The 21,587-nt window shown below is 39.0% G+C and overlaps 1 protein-coding gene across 1 annotated transcript; it reads left to right on the forward strand.

Moving 5' to 3' along the window:
* Positions 1–2,794: 2,794 nt before the first annotated feature.
* On the forward strand, positions 2,795–21,288 carry LOC311088069 (uncharacterized protein). Its single transcript, XM_084121720.1, has 9 exons — positions 2,795–2,833; positions 3,123–3,186; positions 3,516–3,657; positions 8,497–8,549; positions 9,210–9,389; positions 10,755–10,917; positions 14,431–14,715; positions 20,962–21,023; positions 21,088–21,288. Exons 2-9 carry the CDS (start codon positions 3,133–3,135, stop codon positions 21,211–21,213), a joined length of 1,065 nt encoding a protein of 354 aa, XP_083977846.1. The 5' UTR covers positions 2,795–2,833; positions 3,123–3,132; the 3' UTR covers positions 21,214–21,288.
* Positions 21,289–21,587: the final 299 nt, after the last annotated feature.

Consider the following 21,587-nt stretch of genomic DNA (forward strand, 5'->3'; position numbering starts at 1 on the left):
CATGTACCCAAAGCACAGCCTCTGACACATTTTTTATTATTATTAATTAGAGAACATATGAACATTGTTACATAAAAACATGCATCAAAGACAGAAACTTCAAAAACCCTCTGCTACATTATACAAGTACAACCAGTTACACAAGCACATCCTTTTCAACATATAAAAATATCAGTCCCACCAGTTAACAAGTTATAGAGTTCTGCTTCCCACAGCTAAACAAGATAAAGCTTTCACACATGATACTGCCCTGCTAAAAAAAAAAAAAAAAAAAAAAAAAACTATAGAAACCATTACAGAAATTCTAATGGATTTAATGGTTTTCATGGGAATTGTATTGGTTGTAATGGGATTTATAGTGGTCTCTGTGGGTCTCTACTGATTTGGGTTGTATTGGTGGGGGCATTAAATCCTATTGGAATATATCCCAAATACACTACAAAAAATAATTCTTTAGTGGTTTAAATGGTAAAAGCCAATGGTTCCTACTGGTATTTTAATAGAAACCATTAGAATTTCTGTGATGGTTTCCAACTTTTTTTAAGCTGGTCTGATCTTCTGTCCTTGTCTAAAGAAATAATTACACATACACATCATGCTTAATGTTTTATTATCAAGGTGAACACATGAAATTCATCAGTATCTGTAAAATTCACCTACATAAATGAGTTTCACAGCACTAACACTGGTTCAGCTTTGATCACCTCGGTAAACACGTCATAAACGGGACGTTAACATATAAGCCTACTTGCATTTTATGGTTGTCAGCTTTGTTGCATTACATTTACTTCACCAGGAGATGGTGCTGTTATTTCTATCTGAATGAAGCTTCGAGTAATGAACCATTTTCGACACAATTGTATCAGAAAGCAATAATGCTTCGAAACGCTTCATTTGGCCATCACTAGTTACAACCACGGAGGTCGTTCTAGAGCTCCCTGCCTGTCTCCTCTTGGCCAGAGAAGCCTTCCTTAGCTCCCTAATTTCAGCCAAGTAGGCCGCGATTGAAGACTCTGCTTGTCTTGTCATAGACATCACTCCTGAATGTCCTGCCCTGTTATGGCCACGGAGGCCATTAACTCTCTGCCTGTTTTAACACCGCTCCAGAATAGGGCTGTCAAAATTGCTCAAAAATGACGTTTGAATATTCCCTCTAAAAAAAAACACATATATTCGAACATCTGGTTGCGCATTTTGTCAATGACGTGCATTACGTCATTAACAGGACAAATGAATACAAAGAGACATAACTCCTTGTATTGGTAGTTTATTTAAGTTTAAACATAATTGACAACGTATTACCTACACAAAAACAAGTAAATCTCCTAATGGCCAAGACCGCAGACCTCACTCTCGCTCGCTCACTCGCAGGCACTCTCTCTCTCTCCCCTCACGCTCTCTGCGCATAGCGGACAATAAACAAATGTTGAGTGCTGATCAAGAGTTTTGTGCAAGCAATTTAAGGTCGCGACTCTTGTCCCAAATATAGCAGGCTTCATTCAGTGATTGAAACAAATATTATTAACATTAATTGAAGTTTTACAGTATATAGAACCGACAGTGAGCGCTCCGAGCGAGCTGTGCTGTGGCAAACATGGAACTTTTCCTTGACATGAAACGGTAAATAATCAAACCAGTGGAAGCCTGCAGTGCATGAAACTGCTGTATCTAACCTACCTTATTCATGCGATATCTATTCAGTCAGTACAGTAGCCTACACTTTAGTAATGTTTCTGTTTAACGTTAAATAAAATGACCTGTCCCTGACCCCACAGCCGCGCCTCTGCTACCGCGTGTTTTTCCACATTTGAATATTAATTTTCACCTTCGAAATTCTGTTTTTTAAAACTATTTGAATATATATTTGAATTTAGAGTATTCGTTGACAGCCCTACTCCAGAACCCTGTGCTCTTAGTGACCTGATCAGTCTTGGTGGTCTTCAGTGGTGGACCCTAGTTCCCCCTGATTAGCGCTGGTTGTCTTCAGCTCTGCCTGCTCCACTGTGGTGATCCTCTGTTATGGTGACAACATTTTAGCCACAATATCTGTTTTTGCTCTAATTTGTGAAGAATGTTTCAAGCAAAGCCACACCAGAACGGTTGCGCATCTCCAAGCAACGGTGATTCTTGAATGAACCTGCGCTTTGAACGATTGAAAAACTGACTCACACATTAAGACTTGCCGCCATCTACTGGCGGTTTAATTTTCCTATTTTCATTTATTTTCATATTTACACTTTACATAGACTGTTTGTATTTAAAATATCAAACTTTTAGTTTTTACATATTTCTAAATTTTAAAAAAATTATATTTAAAAGATTCATACATTATTTACCCATGAACTGCAAACAGTCTATGTAAATTTCTAAATACCACTTCAGATGGAGCTTCTGTGTCCTCATGACGAGAAAACATTTATATTTTCCTGATTGTCACCCGTTTATTCCCCAAACTTTACATAGTTGATTACAGTTACATGGTTGATTTTCTAAATGGTATGATGTTCAAAAGGATACCAGGAATGACCTGTATCACAGTTTGGGAAACACTGCTCTACATCAGTTAGTGTGGACTGATTTTACCTTACCAAATCAAATAATAAACTTACATTAAACATTCAGTCATCAGTCTGTCTTTGTTTTATACTGTTAACATCAATGGACATTTAAACATGTATTTCACGTCTTTACTTGTATGTGTTTTTGTAGCCTAAATTTATATGCACTTTAGTGATTTTAGCCTGTGACCAGGACTTTTATTTTGGTGTGGTGCTGTGACGTCATAAGGCTGCGCCGCGCTACTCTGCCTCTGTTTTGAATCTTCTGAAGAAAGGTTTGAGTTTTTAAGCATTTAATGTTCTCAAATCTATATAGTCTATTCATACAATTTATTTGGTTTCACAAGCAGTGTGAATTTATTATTTAATGTAATATTATAATGCTTTATATGAAACTTTTATGAGCGTTATTTCAACACGATCGAGTAACAGAAAAAGTTGCTCCCATTTCGTGTCATTTATCGTGAATCAGTTTAAACACGAATTCAGTCTCTGGTAAAAGTTGTGATGGAGAAACTGAGTCAATTGAACCACATGCATATAAAATGCGTCACTGTTTCGCAGAAAAGAGTTCATGATCCTGCAATACCAGAGGCTGCAGTTTCAGGACCGCATTTCTAGGACACTAGTTGAGTTTGTACTAGCAGTTTTACAGCACTTACTGTTCAATTCTGTATTTGTGTTATTCTTTTTCAGCAATGATTTACCGGTTTAATTTAATATATTTTCTCCTAACCCTAAACATATACCGCTGGTAACCCTCTTGATCTATTTAACCTAATTTGTTTCATTATATGAGCCTATATATTCTGTTTTTAATGTGCTTTCGAATATTCCCTTTCATGCAGTGTGTAATAGAGCTGTTTGTGAATGTAAATGTTCTGCAAATTTGTCTATTTATTTTTCTTTCTGTTAATTATTCTCATCTTAAACATGATAAATTGTCCAAACACACAGGAAAACTCCTGGAGAAACATCCGAGATCCACGTGACACTATTATAAAGATGGCAGGAGATGATTTGATTAAACAGGAGAGTGAAGACATAAAGATTGAAGAAGTGTTCAGCGTGAAACATGAAGAAACTAAGGAACAAACAGGTTAGTTTCACTCGATCCTTATTAGAATGTCGGCCTTTACAGAAATGAATGATATTTCTGAAGAATGTCATGTGATTGTCCTAATTAAAGCAGTTTTATTTGACATGGAGCGGATCTTCTCATGTGGACAGACATGTTTGTTGAGATCACATGATCAGACTAATACTAATGCTGCTTCAAGAGCCTCTGAGAAACTCAAACTTCCATGTTGGAATTTCGTTATTACAACATGTAGCACATTAAATTAGGAAAATAATATGGAAGTAGCCTAAACAAAACTACTATTCTGTGCAACATTAAACCCCATAACTAGTATCTAACAATAATATTTAGTTGCATAAATAAAACCACTAAAGGTAAGAAATTTACATTTGTTGTTTATAAGTGTCATAAAATTTGATTCACTTGCTGCACTATTTATAATGTTTATTTTATAAATGTTTATTTTTTTTAAAGAATTGCAATAAATGCTGTTTTTAATATTTCACATTTTTGCACATGCAATCGAACAATATTCAGAACCTTAATGAAATTCAGAGGGTCAAAAACTTAGTATTCAATCAAAATTACAAACTGTAGTAAATATTCATTGAATCAAAGCAATAAATAAGTCAAAACATGACTTTATTTATATTCATTTTAACAACACAAAATATCTCTCAATCGGACATTTATGCATGTACCTAAACATTTGAGATGGGTATTGGTGCATTAGTATACTGAAGTGTGACTGTAGACCATGAAATATGGCAAATTTGTAGAAAATACACTTCAACTTCACAGATTGGCACCCAGCAAAATTAAACATACACATTTTAATTCAGCAAAATGTTCAGTTGGCACTGTGTAATCACAGACAGATGAGAAAAGAAGCACACTTTGGCCCAAGTTGGCTGAAGTGACTCATAATGCTACCCTGCCCCACCATTAATGTAGAATAATGCTGAAAATGGACAATTCTACAGTAGATTCATTACAGCTCAAAATCAGCCTAAAACATGAGACAGCGCGTCTTTACTCATCAGGATCATCCCTATCACTATCATCAGGGCCATCATCATCCCATGGAGCTCTTTCCTCTGTTTCCTGGGAAACATTTGCACACTTTTGACACCGACATCAATCAGTACAAGGCAGTCTTGCAGACATACAGGAACATCTTCCAGTCTCACATTTGCCTGGCTTGCAACTGCATTGGACAACACACATTCAGTGGCAGGACTTCTAGTCATCCAGGTCACTGTTAACTCCCCATCCGTGGCACAGGTGGCCTTGTAAACGGTTCAAATAACAATGACAAAGAAGTCAATGTGGCGAGACAGTCCGAGTCTTTATTAACTACAGACATCTGCACCCCCGGTCCTGTGGACCACCTTGAACTTAAAGGGTTAGATCACCCAAAAATGAAAATTATGTCATTAATGACTCGCCCTCATGTCGTTCCGAGCCCGTCAGACCTCCGTTCATCTTCGGGACACAGTTTAAGATATTTTAGATTTAGTCCGAGAGCTTTCTGTCCCTCCATTGAACATGTATGTACGGTGTACTGTCCATGTCCAGAAAGCTAATAAAGACATCATCAAAGTAGTCCATGTGACATCAGTGGGTTAGTTCGAATGTTTTGAAGCATCGGAAATACATTTTGGTCCAAAAATAACAAAAACTACGACTTTATTCAGCATTGTATTCTCTTCCGGGTCTGTTGTCAATCCGCGTTCACGACTCCGCAGTGACGCTGCTGACGTGTTATCTGGTGCGCCCGAGCGAATTTTTATATACCAAAATACAAACAATGTAGAATAGCTTGAATACAGCGTGCGTCTCCCTCAGACCGTAAACGAAGCTTGGGCGCACCAGATAACACGTCAGCAGCGTCACTGCGAAGTCGTGAACGCAGATTGACAACAGACCCGGAAGAGAAATAGAATAGAATAGAATAGAATAGAGAATAGTCTGACGGGCTTGGAACGACATGAGGGGGAGTCATTAATGACATAATTTTCATTTTTGGGTGAACTAACCCTTTAAAAGGCTGTAAAGCTAGATACAAACGTATGATCCGCGTGCCGGTGTCCTTCATGCGTTGGATCCTCTGGAGGGGCGCGTGGTGCGAACAGATGGTGAATTTCCATCCCAGGAGGTTATAACAGAGGGTGAGGACGGCCCAACGAAGCGCCAAACACTCCTTTTCAATGGTGCTGTATCTAGTCTCTCTGTTTGAGAGCTTTCGACTCAGATACAGCTCCGGCCCTCTTTCTCCTGGGACAGGACCGCTCCAAGCCCCCTGTCCGACACGTCGTTCTGCAACAAAAAAGGGAGCTTAAAGTTAGGAGAGTGTAAGAGCGTCCCGCTGCACAGGGCAGCTTCACCATGGTCAGGGCCTGTTGGCACAGCTCCGTCCACTGGACCGGATCTGGTGCTTCCTCTTCAGTGAGGTCTGTCAGCGGGCTGGTGAGCTCAGAATGATTAGGAATAAACCTCCAATAATATCCCGCCAGCCCCAGGAACTGTCTCGCCTCCTTTTTGGTCTTGGGACTTGAGCAGGGTGCAACCTGCAGTCTTGTCAAACACACCTGCCCATGTCCCAAGTGAAAGCCCAGATACCGTACTTCAACACGCCCGATTGCACACTTCTGTGAGTTCATCGTAAGTCCAGCCACCCGTAGCGATCTCAGGACGGTGCGTAGATGTTCCAGATGCCGCTGGCATACGCAGAATGGGGCCGGAGGATTTTGTCCATGAGACGCTGAAAGGTAGCGGGAGCCCCGAACAACCCCAAAGGAAGAGTAATAAATTGGTGTAATCCGAACAGCGTAATTGAATACTGTTTTTTCCTCGGATAATGCTGCTAACTCAACCGACGTCACCTCATTCCATCGTTTTAAAAGATTAAGATGATAAATTTGACGTAAATCTCCCCTGTCCGTTCGTCTTGCTTCATAATAGAGATCCCCAACTCGCCGTGAAACCACTTAAGTTCCTTGCCACTTCGCGAGTAATTTAGAGCTAGATGTTGGGAGTAATAGAAGCACTTTATCTCCTGGTGTAAGCTGAACCTCCCGCACCGCCAACAACAGGGCCTCAAGCCACTTATCCCAATTTTTGGCATCCTCTTTTACGAACTTACGAACCATGGATTTCATTGTTCATCCTACCAAACCATCTGTTTGTGGGTAATAGACATTGGTGCGAATCGATTTAGTGAGACCATTTGCGTGTCTTTGCTTCCCCCAAGTGGGACTACAGTGAGCTGTCTGGAAAAGCATTTCCCGGCTCGTATCCAATTCCCTCTGTTGCATCAGGCTTTGATGAATGGAGGTTTGGTTACAGCCTGAATCCACCAAAGCCTGACATGTACCCCCCTTAATACTATTTGGTATTTGGTACTGCCTGGCTTGATCGGGGGCGATCTCCCCACGGGGAGTTGGGGACCCGGATCAATGTTCCCACCTCCATCACTGGACACCGGTCCTGGAAATGACCCGGATCCCTGGATCTCCAGCAGGCCGGCCCAGGTCTTCCCGCCGGCCCAGCGGCAGAAGGATAGCCAAGAGACTGGTGGAGAAAGGGAAGAGGTGAATGTGGAGCGGAGGCCCCAACGCTTTCTGACTCGCTCCCTCGTGTCTCATATCTAGCCCCCTGGGAAAACTCAGAGGCCAGACTGCCTCTTCCTCGCTGTGGGGTTCGAGGGGGCGCATTGCTCCGCAACCTGGGAGCTGTATGGCCTGATTCGTCATGTTTGTTTGAGCCGCCGTTCAGAGATTCCTGTCTGTTGGATTTATTACAGCACGTGAATTCATCAGTTTCTCCCGAAATACATGAAAGTAAGTGGCCGGTGAACTGGGAGAAGAATAGAGTAAACTTTATAGTTACTAACACTGTGTATCTGATATGAATAAAACCTGTCGGCAAATATATTTGAATGGATTGTTATTGCTGCTTCCATAGACACCATTGTGTATTTTACAAACTATAAATGTATTGTTTTTCTATAAATTATATGTATTTAAATGTCTGAAACCTAAAATAAACATTGTGTGGTTAAAAACACTGGATAGTTGTTATATATGACAAACGCTGAGTGCTTTGTCTTTGGCTCAGCGCCAGCCATATTGCGATAACACAGTTTGAATCTGGCAGTGATGTCACGTCACTGTACATTCGCTCCTTAGTGGTCCGCTGATGCAGAGTGTGCCAACATCGAAATTGCTGATGAGATGTAGAGAAAAATATCTAGAGAAAATTGAGAAGGTTACGTTACTCGCCACCCCCCTCCTTCCCGATGTCATCGTCCATCGCGATGTTTCACTGTAGACATCGTCTGATGCCAGATTGGTAGACATCGCCCGACCCTACTGGAGGTTCATATACATTAATTTCAGTACATTTAATTGAGGAACCAACAGATCATATCAGCATTGTAAAGTTAGTATTTAGTGTGAAATTAATTGGAAATGGGAAAAGTTGTGGGTAATGGACCATGTTAAAAAGCCCATAACCTTTTTTAAACGAACATGGAACATGCAAATACTATTATTTAACTATTTCACATGGGAATTACATTTCAGTTCATTATTAATTGACGTACGATTCATATCGTATTTCAGATCATATTTTCCAGAAATATCCAATTTTGGAGATTAATAAATAAATACTGCAAATGTAATAATAATACGCATTAACATTTTAAATCAAATTATTGTAATGGTTATTTCAAATAAAGTCATAGTTTTTAATAAAATAGTGGAATAATGTATAAAAGTATGCATATAAAATATAACACACGTATGTGTATACTGTATATATTGTTATTGTTTTTTCTCTGATTCCTACATACAGGTGCAAAGCCAAGAACAGAACAAATACACAAGTCTAGAGGACAGACATCAAAGGTAATCTGATGTGTTTTTACCAAACACAGAGCCTCAGTGGTTTAGTGTAAGGTCACATGCATCCATTATATATATATATATATATATATATATATATATATATAATATATTTATATATATATATATATATATATATATATATATATTGTGTGTGTGTGTGTGTGTGAATACCCATATATATAAAAATAACAAATATGTCAAATTTTAGTATGTAATAAAACCTTTCGAAAACAATAGCTGGAATTGTGCAAAATCTGACACCAGTCGGTCACGTGTGTGTGTGTGTGCATATGTTTCTATGATGAATGCATCTGTTATTCTACATAACTCACATGTGTCATTCTCAGTAGGTATTTGTTTTAAAGTCTATAACTATTTATTTTAACATTTGATCTCAAACCTCTTCTGATGCTTTCGATAGAAGGCTACTACAAACATAAAGCTAAGTCTTAAGTTAATAAAGCTATTTCTCGAACCCAGGTTCTGTGTGTCACTGTTGCAGTTTTCTGTAAATGCTGTGGACATTAGCTCACTGTGGTGACAGTGTTTTCAGAGACTGTGACTCTCGTCAACATAGTAGAGGTGAAAAACACGTATTATCCCCTCATAACCCAGCTTGGAGTGCTCTAAACATCATTTATGTTTCTTGTTACTCTAAAGGATTGCTACATATGCAGGAGAAAAATTGGAGTAGCAAGTAAAACATGTCAACACTGTAGTGCCAAGCAGCCGTACAAGCAGAAGCTGGAGAAGAAGAAGGAGCAGCTTTCCCAGGAGTGGATCGACCGGCAGAAGAAAAACAGCAGTGTGAACAAACTTTACGACGCAACGAATCTACTGGTAGGTTTATCTTTCAGGTGTTAGTCATATAATAGTACGTTAATAATCCCTGATCTTTACCTTTTACACATGCATTTCTATATTTATACACAGACGTCTTCTTTCAGTGTGTTCACCGACTGAGTGTGTAACATCTGTGTGTGTTTTCACTGTACTCGGGTCTGATAACGAACACTAAATTGGAAGTTTGTGCACAACATTAGAAAGTATAATAAAAAGAGTTTGTACAGAGCAGGGGTGTCCAAACTTCTGTCTTAAAGAGCTCAGCTCCAGCTTTATGGAAGTAAAAAAAGTAGCAAATGTCTTTGAAACAAAAAAAGCTTGTTGAATTGCACTAATTACACAAAATTGTAGAATTTTCAATAATGAAAATGTGTTAAATGTTTTGAATTTCAGCCCTTAAAAATAGAATGCATTAAAATTAGGGCTGGGGGAATTAACGCGTTAATCTTTGCGATTAATTTGAGATGCTTAACGCGTTAAAAAAATAATAACGCAATTAACACAGCACTTTTTTTGCCTCGTTTTAATGACTTCCTGTTGCGGCTGCTATTGAAAATACTGAAAATATGCCATCAAACGCTCGAATCATGCACCGATCACGCACTGGAGAAGCAAAGTCCGCTCAGATAAGGTGAGATGTCTCAGCAGTAGACTAGACTTCTGTTTGCAATAGCCCTACTGAGCTGGTATAGTCATGCTGGGCAACAATGGTAAAATGACCTGCTCTGATAATAATAGCTTATTTTATTTTGATAATTAGTAAAAAAAAAAATGTAAAAAAAAATGTTACATTGATTATGTTGATTGATTATCGAAAAAGAATAATATATTGATATATTGATGTTTAATATTATTTTAATACAGGGCTTTTTTCCCTGTGTTGTTTAATTTAATTAGGTTATTCTAAGTTTAAATATTGATGATTACAAGCTTGGGGGAAATGCAATTAATTGCAATTAATTACAGCAAATTGTGCAATTAATTAGTTAATTTTTTTTAATCGATTCCCAGCCCTAATTAAAATACAAGGAGGGTTAATGCAATGCATATTGTTTTCAAGTAGTGCAAGTCAACAAGCTTTCTTTGTTTCAAAGACATTTGCCATTATTTTACTTCCATACAGCTGACCTCTACACACCTGACACACCAGGTCTGTGTGTGTGTGTGTGTGTGTGTGTGTGTGTGTGTGTGTGTGTGTGTGTGTGTGTGTTATTCGATTGTACAGCCCCTATATAAATGTGTTATTTATCTCTGAACTCTCAGTGAATTCAAATAGTTTTGTGTGTGTGTGAGAGAGAGAGAGAGAGAATTTATAGTTATTTATCTGATTTTCAGTGTTGTGATGTTGTGAATCTCCTCCAGCTCCACAAGTGGGCTCTCCTGGAGCGGTTCCCAGTGCTCCTGCTGGCCCGGAGAGGCTCCAGTGGTTTCTCCGCCGAGTGCTTCTGTCCGTGGAGGACGGACACCGAACACACACACAAGGCTTTTCTGACCATTCAGAGGCTGTATGAGAGTCTTCTTAATGGTGAGTATCCAGTGCATGCCACATTTTCACATATTTCATTGCTTATTAATGCATCCTTTATTGATTGGAGAATTAATTTGAAAAGACAGGTTTTACCGACAGCACACACATTTGCAGAGTTAATTTTTCCTCACCTTAGGTTTAAAAAAATGCTTTAATATGTGAACAACATGTCTCTTTTCAATATAACAAACATTGTTTTCATTGATCACATGCTCAACCTTTTGACCTTGAAGCCTCAATTTTACATAAAGAAAACATACATTACATAAGAAACTTGAGCCTTGTGTTATTTCTATTGTCAAACTGATATTACATTATTAAACACAACCCGTAGGTGGACTTAAACTTAAACCGTAATAAAACTTTATTTGATGTATTTATTTTTGCTGAATGGTTGTTATTCTCATGTGCACATCACAGTGTGTTTCTCCAACAGTGGGTGACACGGATAAAAGCATGCTGGGAAAGCGTTCACAGGCCACACACACACACACAGCACACACACACAGACTGAGTCCACATCTCGGCTCGCCTGTACCGGTACAGTATCTCTGACCTGTTCTTGTACAGCAAACACGTTTGAGGACTCATGCAGAGCCTAAGAGTTACACTCATAAAACACTCTTAAATGTTGAAAACAACAACAAAATACATTAAACATGTTGTTTAATTCTAGCATGTTTTACCATAGACTACTTTTACTTAAATACTCTACATTATATTCATATTCATATACACTACACAACTTTCCCCGACTCGTTGCTGAGAGTCAGAGCCAGACGACACACATTCTGGCCGTGAGAAAATCCTCTAGTGTGTGATCGGCACAGACTTCAGCTTCAGGCTGTGATTGCATCCAGATGGAAGATATCAAACATGTTTTACAATTTAAGACAACTTTATAACTTTATAACTTTATAACTTTATATCCCCCGGTTTCACAGACAGGCTTAAAGGTAGGGTAGGTAATCCTGTTCAGAAACATTTTTTTTTATACTGGGTGAAATGGTCCTTCCATCCTGAGAGTAGTCAATACATTATGTGTTCAGAAAAAGGAATGAAAAAAATCAGACCTCTGTAGCAGCTGCAGGACAGTAAAAACTCTGACCAATCACTGCCATTCGGTGCGAATGTAAAGAACCAATCAGATGCCTTCATGTCTCGTGCCCGAGCACCACTGCGTGCACAGCCCTGCGTGCACTCATCACATGTCACCGCTCCCGGAAACATTCAGCTCACTCAGAGACAATTTATATGGCTCACTACACCGAGTAAGCAGGAGTTTGCGGCACAATGGAAGAGAAAATGCAGCAAAATCTACCAATGCCAGCTTTGCTGGTAACGGCTCGCCCTGATAAAAAGCCTAAAAAAAGAAAATCGGAGGCAGAAAAGGCTGCAACGAAACAGGCACTGGATAAAGCCAGAGCACAAACTCGCGTCAACATTGCAGCATTTGAACGGTGGAGAGACAACTGAGGGAGCAAAAGTGATGAAAAGCGATGCTGAGGTTGCGTTCTTTCTGCTGAACAGGTAATTATTTGTTTTGCTTCGGGGGGATTTGTTATTTCCATGATATATGTTACGTTAGGCAACGTAGCTACTTTTATAGCTAGTATTAGCCCAATGCTAACATTAGCTTCTCTGTCGGTGTAAGCCAGTTGCGTTACAGGTCTGCTTATCTGACTTTTAGGACATGACATTTTGAACATATTGCACAGCCATAGTCGCAAGTGTCTGCATTATAATTGTGATAAAATGACGTTAATATATTGCTTATAAACGGGACAACTGTGGTGATGTGGCATATGTGTTTTGCCACATTTGTGTGTCTTTGAGATGCAGTAATTATTGTCAGATGTGTAATTGTGATATTCTTCCTAAAGGTAAATCACTGCCAAAGGAGTAGATCACCACAGCAGACGACGCCTCATGCAAAGCCTGACCTGTCAGCTATCCCTGGACACTCCTTTTCTTATATATATATATATTTCTTATTTATTATATGTAAATACAGATTGTTTATGACAATCAAAAGCAGCGAAAGTACAGATACTTGTGTACAAAAGTATTTCTCTTAGGTCTCTCTTGTTCATTTTTTTTTTAAATAAAACAAAAAGTGTTATACCACATTCATTGTCATTATTCATTTAGCATGTAAGGAGGTAAGAAAAGTAATAGCTTGTTTATTCTGAAATGGTAAAGGAAAGGCATTTATCGTTTCAAAATATTTATTCCAACATGACAAAAATACTCTGCTTTCCTGTGACCTGCAGCTGACTCCGACTGTGGATGCGCGTTCATGTTTGTGGGGGCGTAGCTTTGGACAGAGTACTGACGGGAGGGGGTGGAGCTTAGAAGAGGTGCCGCTTTCAAATCTTGCTAGCTCTCCAACATTACCTACTATAGCTTTAAGCTAGTCCATGACTAAAAGGCATGTTTGATCTGTTTTAACTGAAAGCATATCTTACAGTATGTCAGTGCCATTGTTTTGTCGCTAGATTCACACCAGTAATGTTGTTTCTTCAGGGCGCATTTATAAAAGCTACTTGAGCCTCTGGTGCTCTCCGCGTGTTCGTCAAAAATTACAGTTTTTATTTTATTTTTTTATCAATTAAATGAATGTACTATATTTTAGTTTCATAATGTTTTTTTATTTAATATTTTCTATTTTTAGGGAATTTTTTTATACTAAATTATATTTTTGCTATATTTATAATCCATTTATTCACTTTTTCAACTTAAACTGTGGTAAATCTTGAACGCTTTAGAGCGACAGGCTGAAGTTTGATCTCTTTTCAAAGACGACACTCGGCAGATTATTGTTGAAGTGGAAACAGTTTTAAAAAGTGAACTTAAAAAAAGTAACAGAATTTTACGTATTTTGTTATGAAAAATGCACAAAAATACTATTTTAAATTTTTTATGAAATATATATTTTCAAAATCACGTTTTACTCTAAAATTGCAAGAAAATCAAAGCCATAAATCTAAACAATGTGAGGTTGATATCTCAGTAACTGATCTTTCAGTGAGAGTGTGTGTGGCTGCAGTACCGAACGCTTCCACTAGAGGAAACTCGTCTCATTCATTTCCAATGCGCTCATTTCTGACCGCGAGTGTGTGACTATCATTTTCAGGACCATTTAACCTGTTTGAATCATGTCCATGATTTTTTGTGTGTGTGTGTGTGTTCACAGAGCAAGTGCCAAAACCTTTACCAAGTTTTGAACCATTCCGGTGAAGAAAAAAAAAAAAAAAAACCTTAACATTTTCTGTCAAAAATGGCCGACGAGCACCAGAGGGTGTGCCCTAATCGAAGTAACCCCTACTCCTGGCTTAATCTAAACCCTGTCTGTGAAACCAGGCCATTCATTGGTCATGTGTCTCCTAAGCACAAACACACACTGTATATTTCAGGTTGTAGAGTGTATTCCAGCCGTTAGATAGATCTAGATGTGTGATTACAGCAGCTTATGCAGAGGTTCATATCACAGTGTTATCGTTCCAACAGACACAGAAGCGAGCATCATGGGAGAGGGTTCACAGACCGAAACATCATCATCAGAGTCGCACACTCTTTTCCCTCCATCTTCCTCTTCCTCCTCTCCTTCATCTTCATCCATCACTCCTCCTGTTGTCATCTCCTCTCCTTCATCTTCATCCATCACTGCTCCTGTTGTCATCTCCTCTCCTTCATCTTCTCCTCTTCCTCAAACTGAACGCTCCACTGAAGCTCCAGGCCCAGTGTCTTCCTCACGGGGGAAACGGCCAGTAAAGAGGAAAGCAGACCCTAAAGGTGTGTGTGTGTGTGTGTGTGTGTGTGTGTGTGTGTGTGTGTGTGTATTTGAGGATTTGTGGATTTTTTTTTTTTTTTTGGACATATGAATCAAAACTGTGCTTTATTTTGCACTGCGACAGTTTTAATCAGCTGAAAGTGAATATTTTAACACTTTACAATAAGGTTCATTATTTAATGTATTAACTAACATGAACTAATAATGAGCAATACATTTGTTACAGTATTTATTAATCTTTGTTAATGTTAGTTAATAAAAATCCAGCTGTTCTTTGTTTGTTCATGTTATTTCACAGTGCATTAACTAATGTTAACAAATACAACCTTTGATTTTATTAATGTATTAGTAAATGTTGTAATTAATATTAACTAAGATTAATAAATGCTGTAGAAGTATTGTTCTGAAAGGGGCCAGTTCTCCTCTGGCATTTATGAACTAGAGGCCGGATTGTAGTTTGAAACTGTGAGATTAACAATATTATATGAATGCCTGGCTGAAAAGATGCGTCTTTAATCTAGTTTTAAACTGGGAGAGCGAGTCCGAGCAACGAACAGTATCAGGAAGACTATTCCAGAGTTTTGGAGCCAAATGCGAAAATGCTCTCCCTCCTTTGGTGGATCTGGATATCCTAGGTATGACCAAAAGCCTCGAATTTATTGATCTTAAAGGGCGTGATGGATTATAGGGTGATAGAAGATCCGTTAAATAGACTGGAGCTAAGCCGTTTAGGGCTTTATAAGTCAGTAGCAATACCTTATAATTAATACGGAACTTTATAGGTAGCCAATGTAGTGATGATAAAATCGGTGTTATATGATCATATTTTCTTGATCTAGTAAGAACTCTAGCGGCTGCATTTTGGACTAACTGTAGCTTGTTTATTGAGGATGCAGGACAACCGGCTAATAAAGCATTACAGTAATCTAGTCTCGAGGTCATGAATGCATGAACTAACTTTTCTGCATCAGAAACTGATAGCATATTACGTAGCTTAGCAATGTTTCTAAGGTGGAAAAAGGCTGTTTTTGTAACATACGAAATATGATTTTCAAAAGACAGGTTACAATCGAGTATAACACCCAGGTCTTTTACTGTAGAGGATAAAGTAACAGGACATCCTACGATGTCAAAGTTGTATTGTGAGAGGTTCTGTGGGCGGTTTTTTGAACCGATAAGTATTACCTCTGTCTTGTCTGGATTTAATAATAGAAAATTACGCGTCATCCAATCTTTTATATCTTTAACACACTCTGTCAATTTGGATAATTTAGCGTTTTCATCTGGCCGTGATGAAATATATATTTGAGTGTCATCAGCATAACAATGGAAACTAATTCCATGTTTCCTTATAATATTTCCAAGTGGCAGCATATATATTGAGAATAATAGAGGGCCCAACACAGATCCCTGCGGCACTCCATAGTTTACTGGAATTATGATCGATTTTTCTCCATTTAAATAGACAAAATGGTAGCGGTCAGATAAGTATGATCTGAACCAGCTTAATGCTTGTCCTTGAACACCAGTATAATTTTGTAGTCGATCTAAGAGTATTGTGTGATCTATAGTATCGAACGCAGCACTTAGATCAAGTAAAACTAGTATTGAGATGCAGCCTTGGTCAGAAGCTAATAGTAAATCATTTGTGATTTTAACAAGCGCAGTTTCAGTGCTATGATGCGGCCTGAATCCTGACTGAAACTTTTCATAGATATAATTTTCTTGCAAGAAAGAGCCCAGTTGAGCGGACACCACTTTTTCTAGTATTTTAGACATAAAAGGTAGATTTGAAATGGGTCTATAATTTGCTAGATTATGCGGGTCTAATTGTGGTTTCTTAATGAGAGGTTTTATAACTGCCAGTTTAAATGTTCTTGGAACATGACCTAAAGATAAAGACGAGTTAATAATATTGAGGAGAGGCTCTTCCACTACAGGTAACACTTCCTTCAGTAGTTTAGTTGGTATAGGATCTAATAAACATGTTGTTGTTTTAGATGAAGTGATAAGTGTATTTAACTCTTTTTGTTCTATAGTTGTAAAGCACTGTAATTGTTCTTGCGGGGGGAAAATTGAGGCTGAATTATAAGGTGCGATTGAGGATTGAACGTTTACAATTGTGGTTCTGATGTTTTCTATTTTCTCAGTGAAGAAGTTCATGAAATCATTACTACTAAACTGTAACGGGATATTTTGTTCGGGTGACGTCTGTTTATTTGTTAGTCTAGCCACGGTGTTAAATAAAAACCTAGGATTGTTTTGGTTGTTTTCTATTAGTTTGCGGAGGTGCTCAGCCCTGGCCGCTTTTAGGGCCTTTTTATAACGTGACATACTGTCTTTCCACGCGATTCTAAAGACCTCTAAATTAGTTTGTTTCCATTTACGCTCTAAATTACGGGTTTCTCTCTTTAGAACATGCGTAGTATTATTGTACCATGGTGCTTTAATTTTCTCTGTGACCTTTTTTAATCTAACGGGTGCAACAACATCCAATGTTCTAGAGAGAATGGTGCTCATAGTGCTAGTTAGTTCTTCTAGTTCATCTGTTTGTTTGGGTTCAGGCAGCAGCTGAGACAGATCAGACAAGCAACTCGAGAAATTATCTATGGTGGATGGAAGGATTGTTCTGCCTGGTCGAAAACGCGGCGCCGCATGACATATTACAGCAGTACGTAATATGCAAGTTACCAAGTAATGGTCAGTGACATCATCACTTTGTGGAATGATATCTATATCGGTTGGATCGGTTCCATATGATATAATTAAATCGAGTGTATGATTAAGATGATGAGTTGGTCCGGTGACGTTTTGCTTGACCCCAAAGGAATTTAATAAATCTATAAACGCAGCCCCTTACGCATCATTTGAATTATCTACGTGTATGTTAAAATCTCCAACAATTAATGCTTTATCTACATTGACCAATAGATCTGAGAGAAAATCTGCAAACTCTTTTAGGAAATCAGCGTAAGGCCCAGGCGGTCTATATACGGTAGCCAAGGCTAGAGATAATATGGATTTTTTTCTAACATCTAAGTGCGTAACATTTAGTACAAGTATTTCAAACGAAATAAACTTATAACCCGTTTTCTGAGTAACATTGAGAATATCTCTATAGACCGCTGCAACACCGCCGCCACGACCAATCAGACGGGGTTCGTGCTTATAGGAGTATCCAGATGGAGTAGACTCATTTAGACCGAAATAATCATTAGGTTTAAGCCAAGTTTCAGTAAGGCAAAGTACATCGAAGCTATTATCCGTGACTATTTCATTTACAATAACTGCCTTAGGTGCGAGTGATCTAATGTTTAGAAGACCTAGCTTTAGAAATTGTTTTTGTTTACTAATAGCAACATTTTCTGGTTTAATAACAATTAGATTTTTTCTAGATCCTGCAGTAGATTTATTATTTGATCTCACGAAACGAGGAATAGACACAGTTTCTATGCAATGTTCTACACTATTTATATCAGTTAATTTGGTGCAGCAGAGACTATGATTTGAACTTTTGGTTACTAGTCAAAAGGTATTTAACATTTTGGAGATGTTATCTGACAGAAGATCCGATCCGAATCTGCTTGGGTGTAAGCCATCAGCACGGTAAAGCCTAGGACGCTCCCAAAACAGATTCCAATTATTTACAAAGAGCAGTTTCTGCTCATTGCACCATGATATTAACCATTCATTTAGCGCGAATAATCTACTAAACTTTTCATGACCTAGTCGGTACGTGGGAAGCGGTCCTGACACAATGATCGTTATATCAGGCGATGTGCTGCGTACCGTATCGATCAGATTCCTGAAGTCTTTCTTCAGAACCTCTGTCTGTCGCAGCCTGATGTTGGCCCCTCCCGCGTGCAGGACCACAGTTCCGACGCGCTCGTTCAGAATCTCGGGAACGTGAGCAGCGATTTCAGAAACACGAGCACCAGGAAAGCAGTGACTATGCACCTTACTTTTATTTAACGTAGCTTGTACGTGTCGAACGATGGAATCACCGATGATCACAGCATCGCGTTCTGTTTCGCGAAGAGGGGAGAAGCGGTTTTGTGTGGATATCTCGAAAACCGGGAGGGTCGGAGAGAGTTTTCTTGGTCTAGACCTGACTCGCGTCTTCCGCTGCGGAAATATCCAGGCTTCGTGGTGGCGTGTTGGAGCCGGCGTAAACGAGACCATAGCTGATCGCGGCCTCGACGCTCGTGACCGATGCTGAGTAACGCACGGAGTAGACGAGGTCGGAGTCAGCGGGTTAGTAACGTTGATCACTGATTTGTGTGCATCGGCGCGTGATGTTTCAAGAGCTAACCGCCGGTCTATCAGCTCGGCTTTTCTCACTAAAAGGTCGTGGATCTGTTTCTCAACAGCTTCCAGCTCAGACTGCAACGCGTGTAGCTCAAATGTGTCCTCACCTGCACCAAAAGGTAGACTACTTACATCTGATATATTCGCCATTTTAACAGATGGACAGTAAGTTAAGTTAGCAACGACGCTACCAGTGATGCTATCAATATTAATACTAATTTATGACTGAAGTCTTGGATATAATCCGTCTTTTTAGTGGTACAGGTGTAGAGTAGACGCACGATAGGCGAAAAAATGTTTGTTTGTACCGTAAGTGAGTGTGGAGAAGACGCGTTCAGCCGTGATCCACAGGAGTAACCTATAAGAGTATCCGACGTTGGATCACTAACGGTACGTTCACACGGGGCGTCAGCGTCAACGCTTCCCATTGACTTTGAATGGGTGACGTCAAGCTTTGCCGAAAAGAATTGTGGATCCGTCGGCGGCGCTTCACTGGCGTTGCTCGCGGCAGAAGTTGAGAATTTTTCAACTTCTGCCGCGAGCAACGCCAGTGAAGCGCCGCCGACGGAAGCGTCAGCCAATCAGATCGCTCTATGCAAATGCAGTAGCCAGGCGGCAGCCAATCACGTTCATCCTGTTCAAGAGCAGCAAACTGAGGATAAATTTTAAAATGGAGGAGAAACTAATTATTGCGTTGGGCAATCACCCGGTCCTTTATGACCATTGAATGACAATGAAGCTTGTTGTTGAGTTCCTGTCTAATTTCATTGGCTGACGCTGCTATGACCATGGCGTCAGTGCCAAACTTCAGCCACGCCTTCCGTCAAGCGTTGACGCTGACGACCCGTGTGAACGTACCGTAATAGGCTTGAGACGCGTCTGCTCAACAGTCCGCGTTGTAACTATGAGGTGAGGAAAAATAGAAAATGTTCGTTGTAAATGAGTTTAAAGAGAAATCAAGAATTATAAATCAATCGGGAGCTCCAAAGACAACAACGCGTTCAGACGCGACGCATGCGCATTCGAAACAGGATTCCTGTAGTGTAGTGTTTGGTGTTCAGCAGATGTGTGTGTAGTGTTTAGTGTTCAGCAGATGTGTGTGTAGTGTTTAGTGTTCAGCAGATGTGTGTGTAGTGTTTAGTGTTCAGCAGATGTGTGACGTGTGTGTGTAGTGTTTAGTGTTCAGCAGATGTGTGTGTAGTGTTTAGTGTTCAGCAGATGTGTGTGTAGTGTTTGGTGTTCAGCAGATGTGTGACTGAAACTGTCATGTGATCAAGCTCATGTTTCTCGTGTTCATGAGGTGTTGCTGCAGTGGCGCTCCTGCTCTGGATGGTGTGTGTGTGTGTATTATCTGACGTTCACTGGAGAAAACTACACACACATTTATTTATAGAAACATTAGAGAAACATAATAAATAAAGTTGCCGTTTGATCGTGACACTTAAGTGTGATTGCCAAGCAAGTCAAATAACAATCTCACAATGTTTGACAGTGAAGTGCATATTCAATTTCAATGAAAATTCAAAATCAACGAATTTCATTTGAAATGTGGTGTGCTTTTTATTTGTATCTATTCTTCACTGTTTTCAAACACTCTTAGATTCAAGCATTTACTTTTTCATCAAGCCTTTGTTGAGAACGGCATCATACTTGTGTTGTCTTGAACAATGAGAATATAATAGATTCTGAACACAAACCCAAATCAGAGGAAGATCTGTTGCTGTCCGACACACACTCTGAGTGCAGTGTGAACAATGACATTTACAAACAATTACATTATATAATGTACAAAATACATGATATGGATTATGTTTTGAAACCAATATCATGGTAAAATAAAAAAATAAAAATGCAATCATACCTGAAAACTACAGTCTTATTGTACAGTATTTATATTCCAGTAATGAACAGTGTGACTGACACTTTATGCTCTCTAACAGCGGGAACAACTGGGAAAACTCCTGGGAGCCAAGTGAAAATATTCAAAGTTCATCCTGAAGGGGTGTGTGTGTGTGTGTGTGTGTGTGTGTGTGTGTGTGTGTGTGTGTGTGTGTGTGTGTGTGTGTGTGTGTGTGTGTGTGTGTGTGTGTGTGTGTGTGTGTGTGTGTGTGTTGCTGGGTTGTAAAGTTCATGCCTTGTATGACAGTTGCAGAGACTCTTTCATCAGTTCTGATGTATTCTTGTGTTTCTGAAACTGCTTTGTAAAGCACATTGTCTTTCTGTTTTCTGTGTTTGATGACTAAACTCATAAAATGTTTTGAAATTGACACTGCCTCTGTTCCTTCATTTACTCTTGATTTTTAAGATTGTTTATAATTTGTCATTTAAGAGCAAACAGCACTGTAACTAAATGCATTAGTGATATGTTTACTGCTGAAAAGATCAGATAAAGCCACGTTATTATTATTATTCATTTTCCCTAAAGCACCTATTAGCCCGCAGTCGATATGTCTTTAAATCTATAATCAGTTAGTGTGGACTGATTTGACCTTAACAAATAAATTAATAAATTAATAAACTTACATTAAACATCAGTCATCAGTCTGTCTCTGATTTATATTATCAT

This window comes from Abramis brama (genome assembly GCF_963993115.1).
Source record: "Abramis brama genome assembly, chromosome: 8".
Lineage (NCBI taxonomy): Eukaryota > Metazoa > Chordata > Actinopteri > Cypriniformes > Leuciscidae > Abramis > Abramis brama.

What these genes read in the sequence shown, in the direction of transcription:
- LOC311088069 (XM_084121720.1), top strand. Translation starts at nt 3,133, where the DNA reads ATGATCCTGCAATACCAGAGGCTGCAGTTTCAGGACCGCATTTCTAGG. An exon ending in ACCGCATTTCTAGGACACTA is followed by an intron (nt 3,187 to 3,515) that starts GTTGAGTTTGTA and finishes CCAAACACACAG; the next exon opens with GAAAACTCCTGGAGAAACAT. An exon ending in GTATGAGAGTCTTCTTAATG is followed by an intron (nt 10,918 to 14,430) that starts GTGAGTATCCAG and finishes TCGTTCCAACAG; the next exon opens with ACACAGAAGCGAGCATCATG.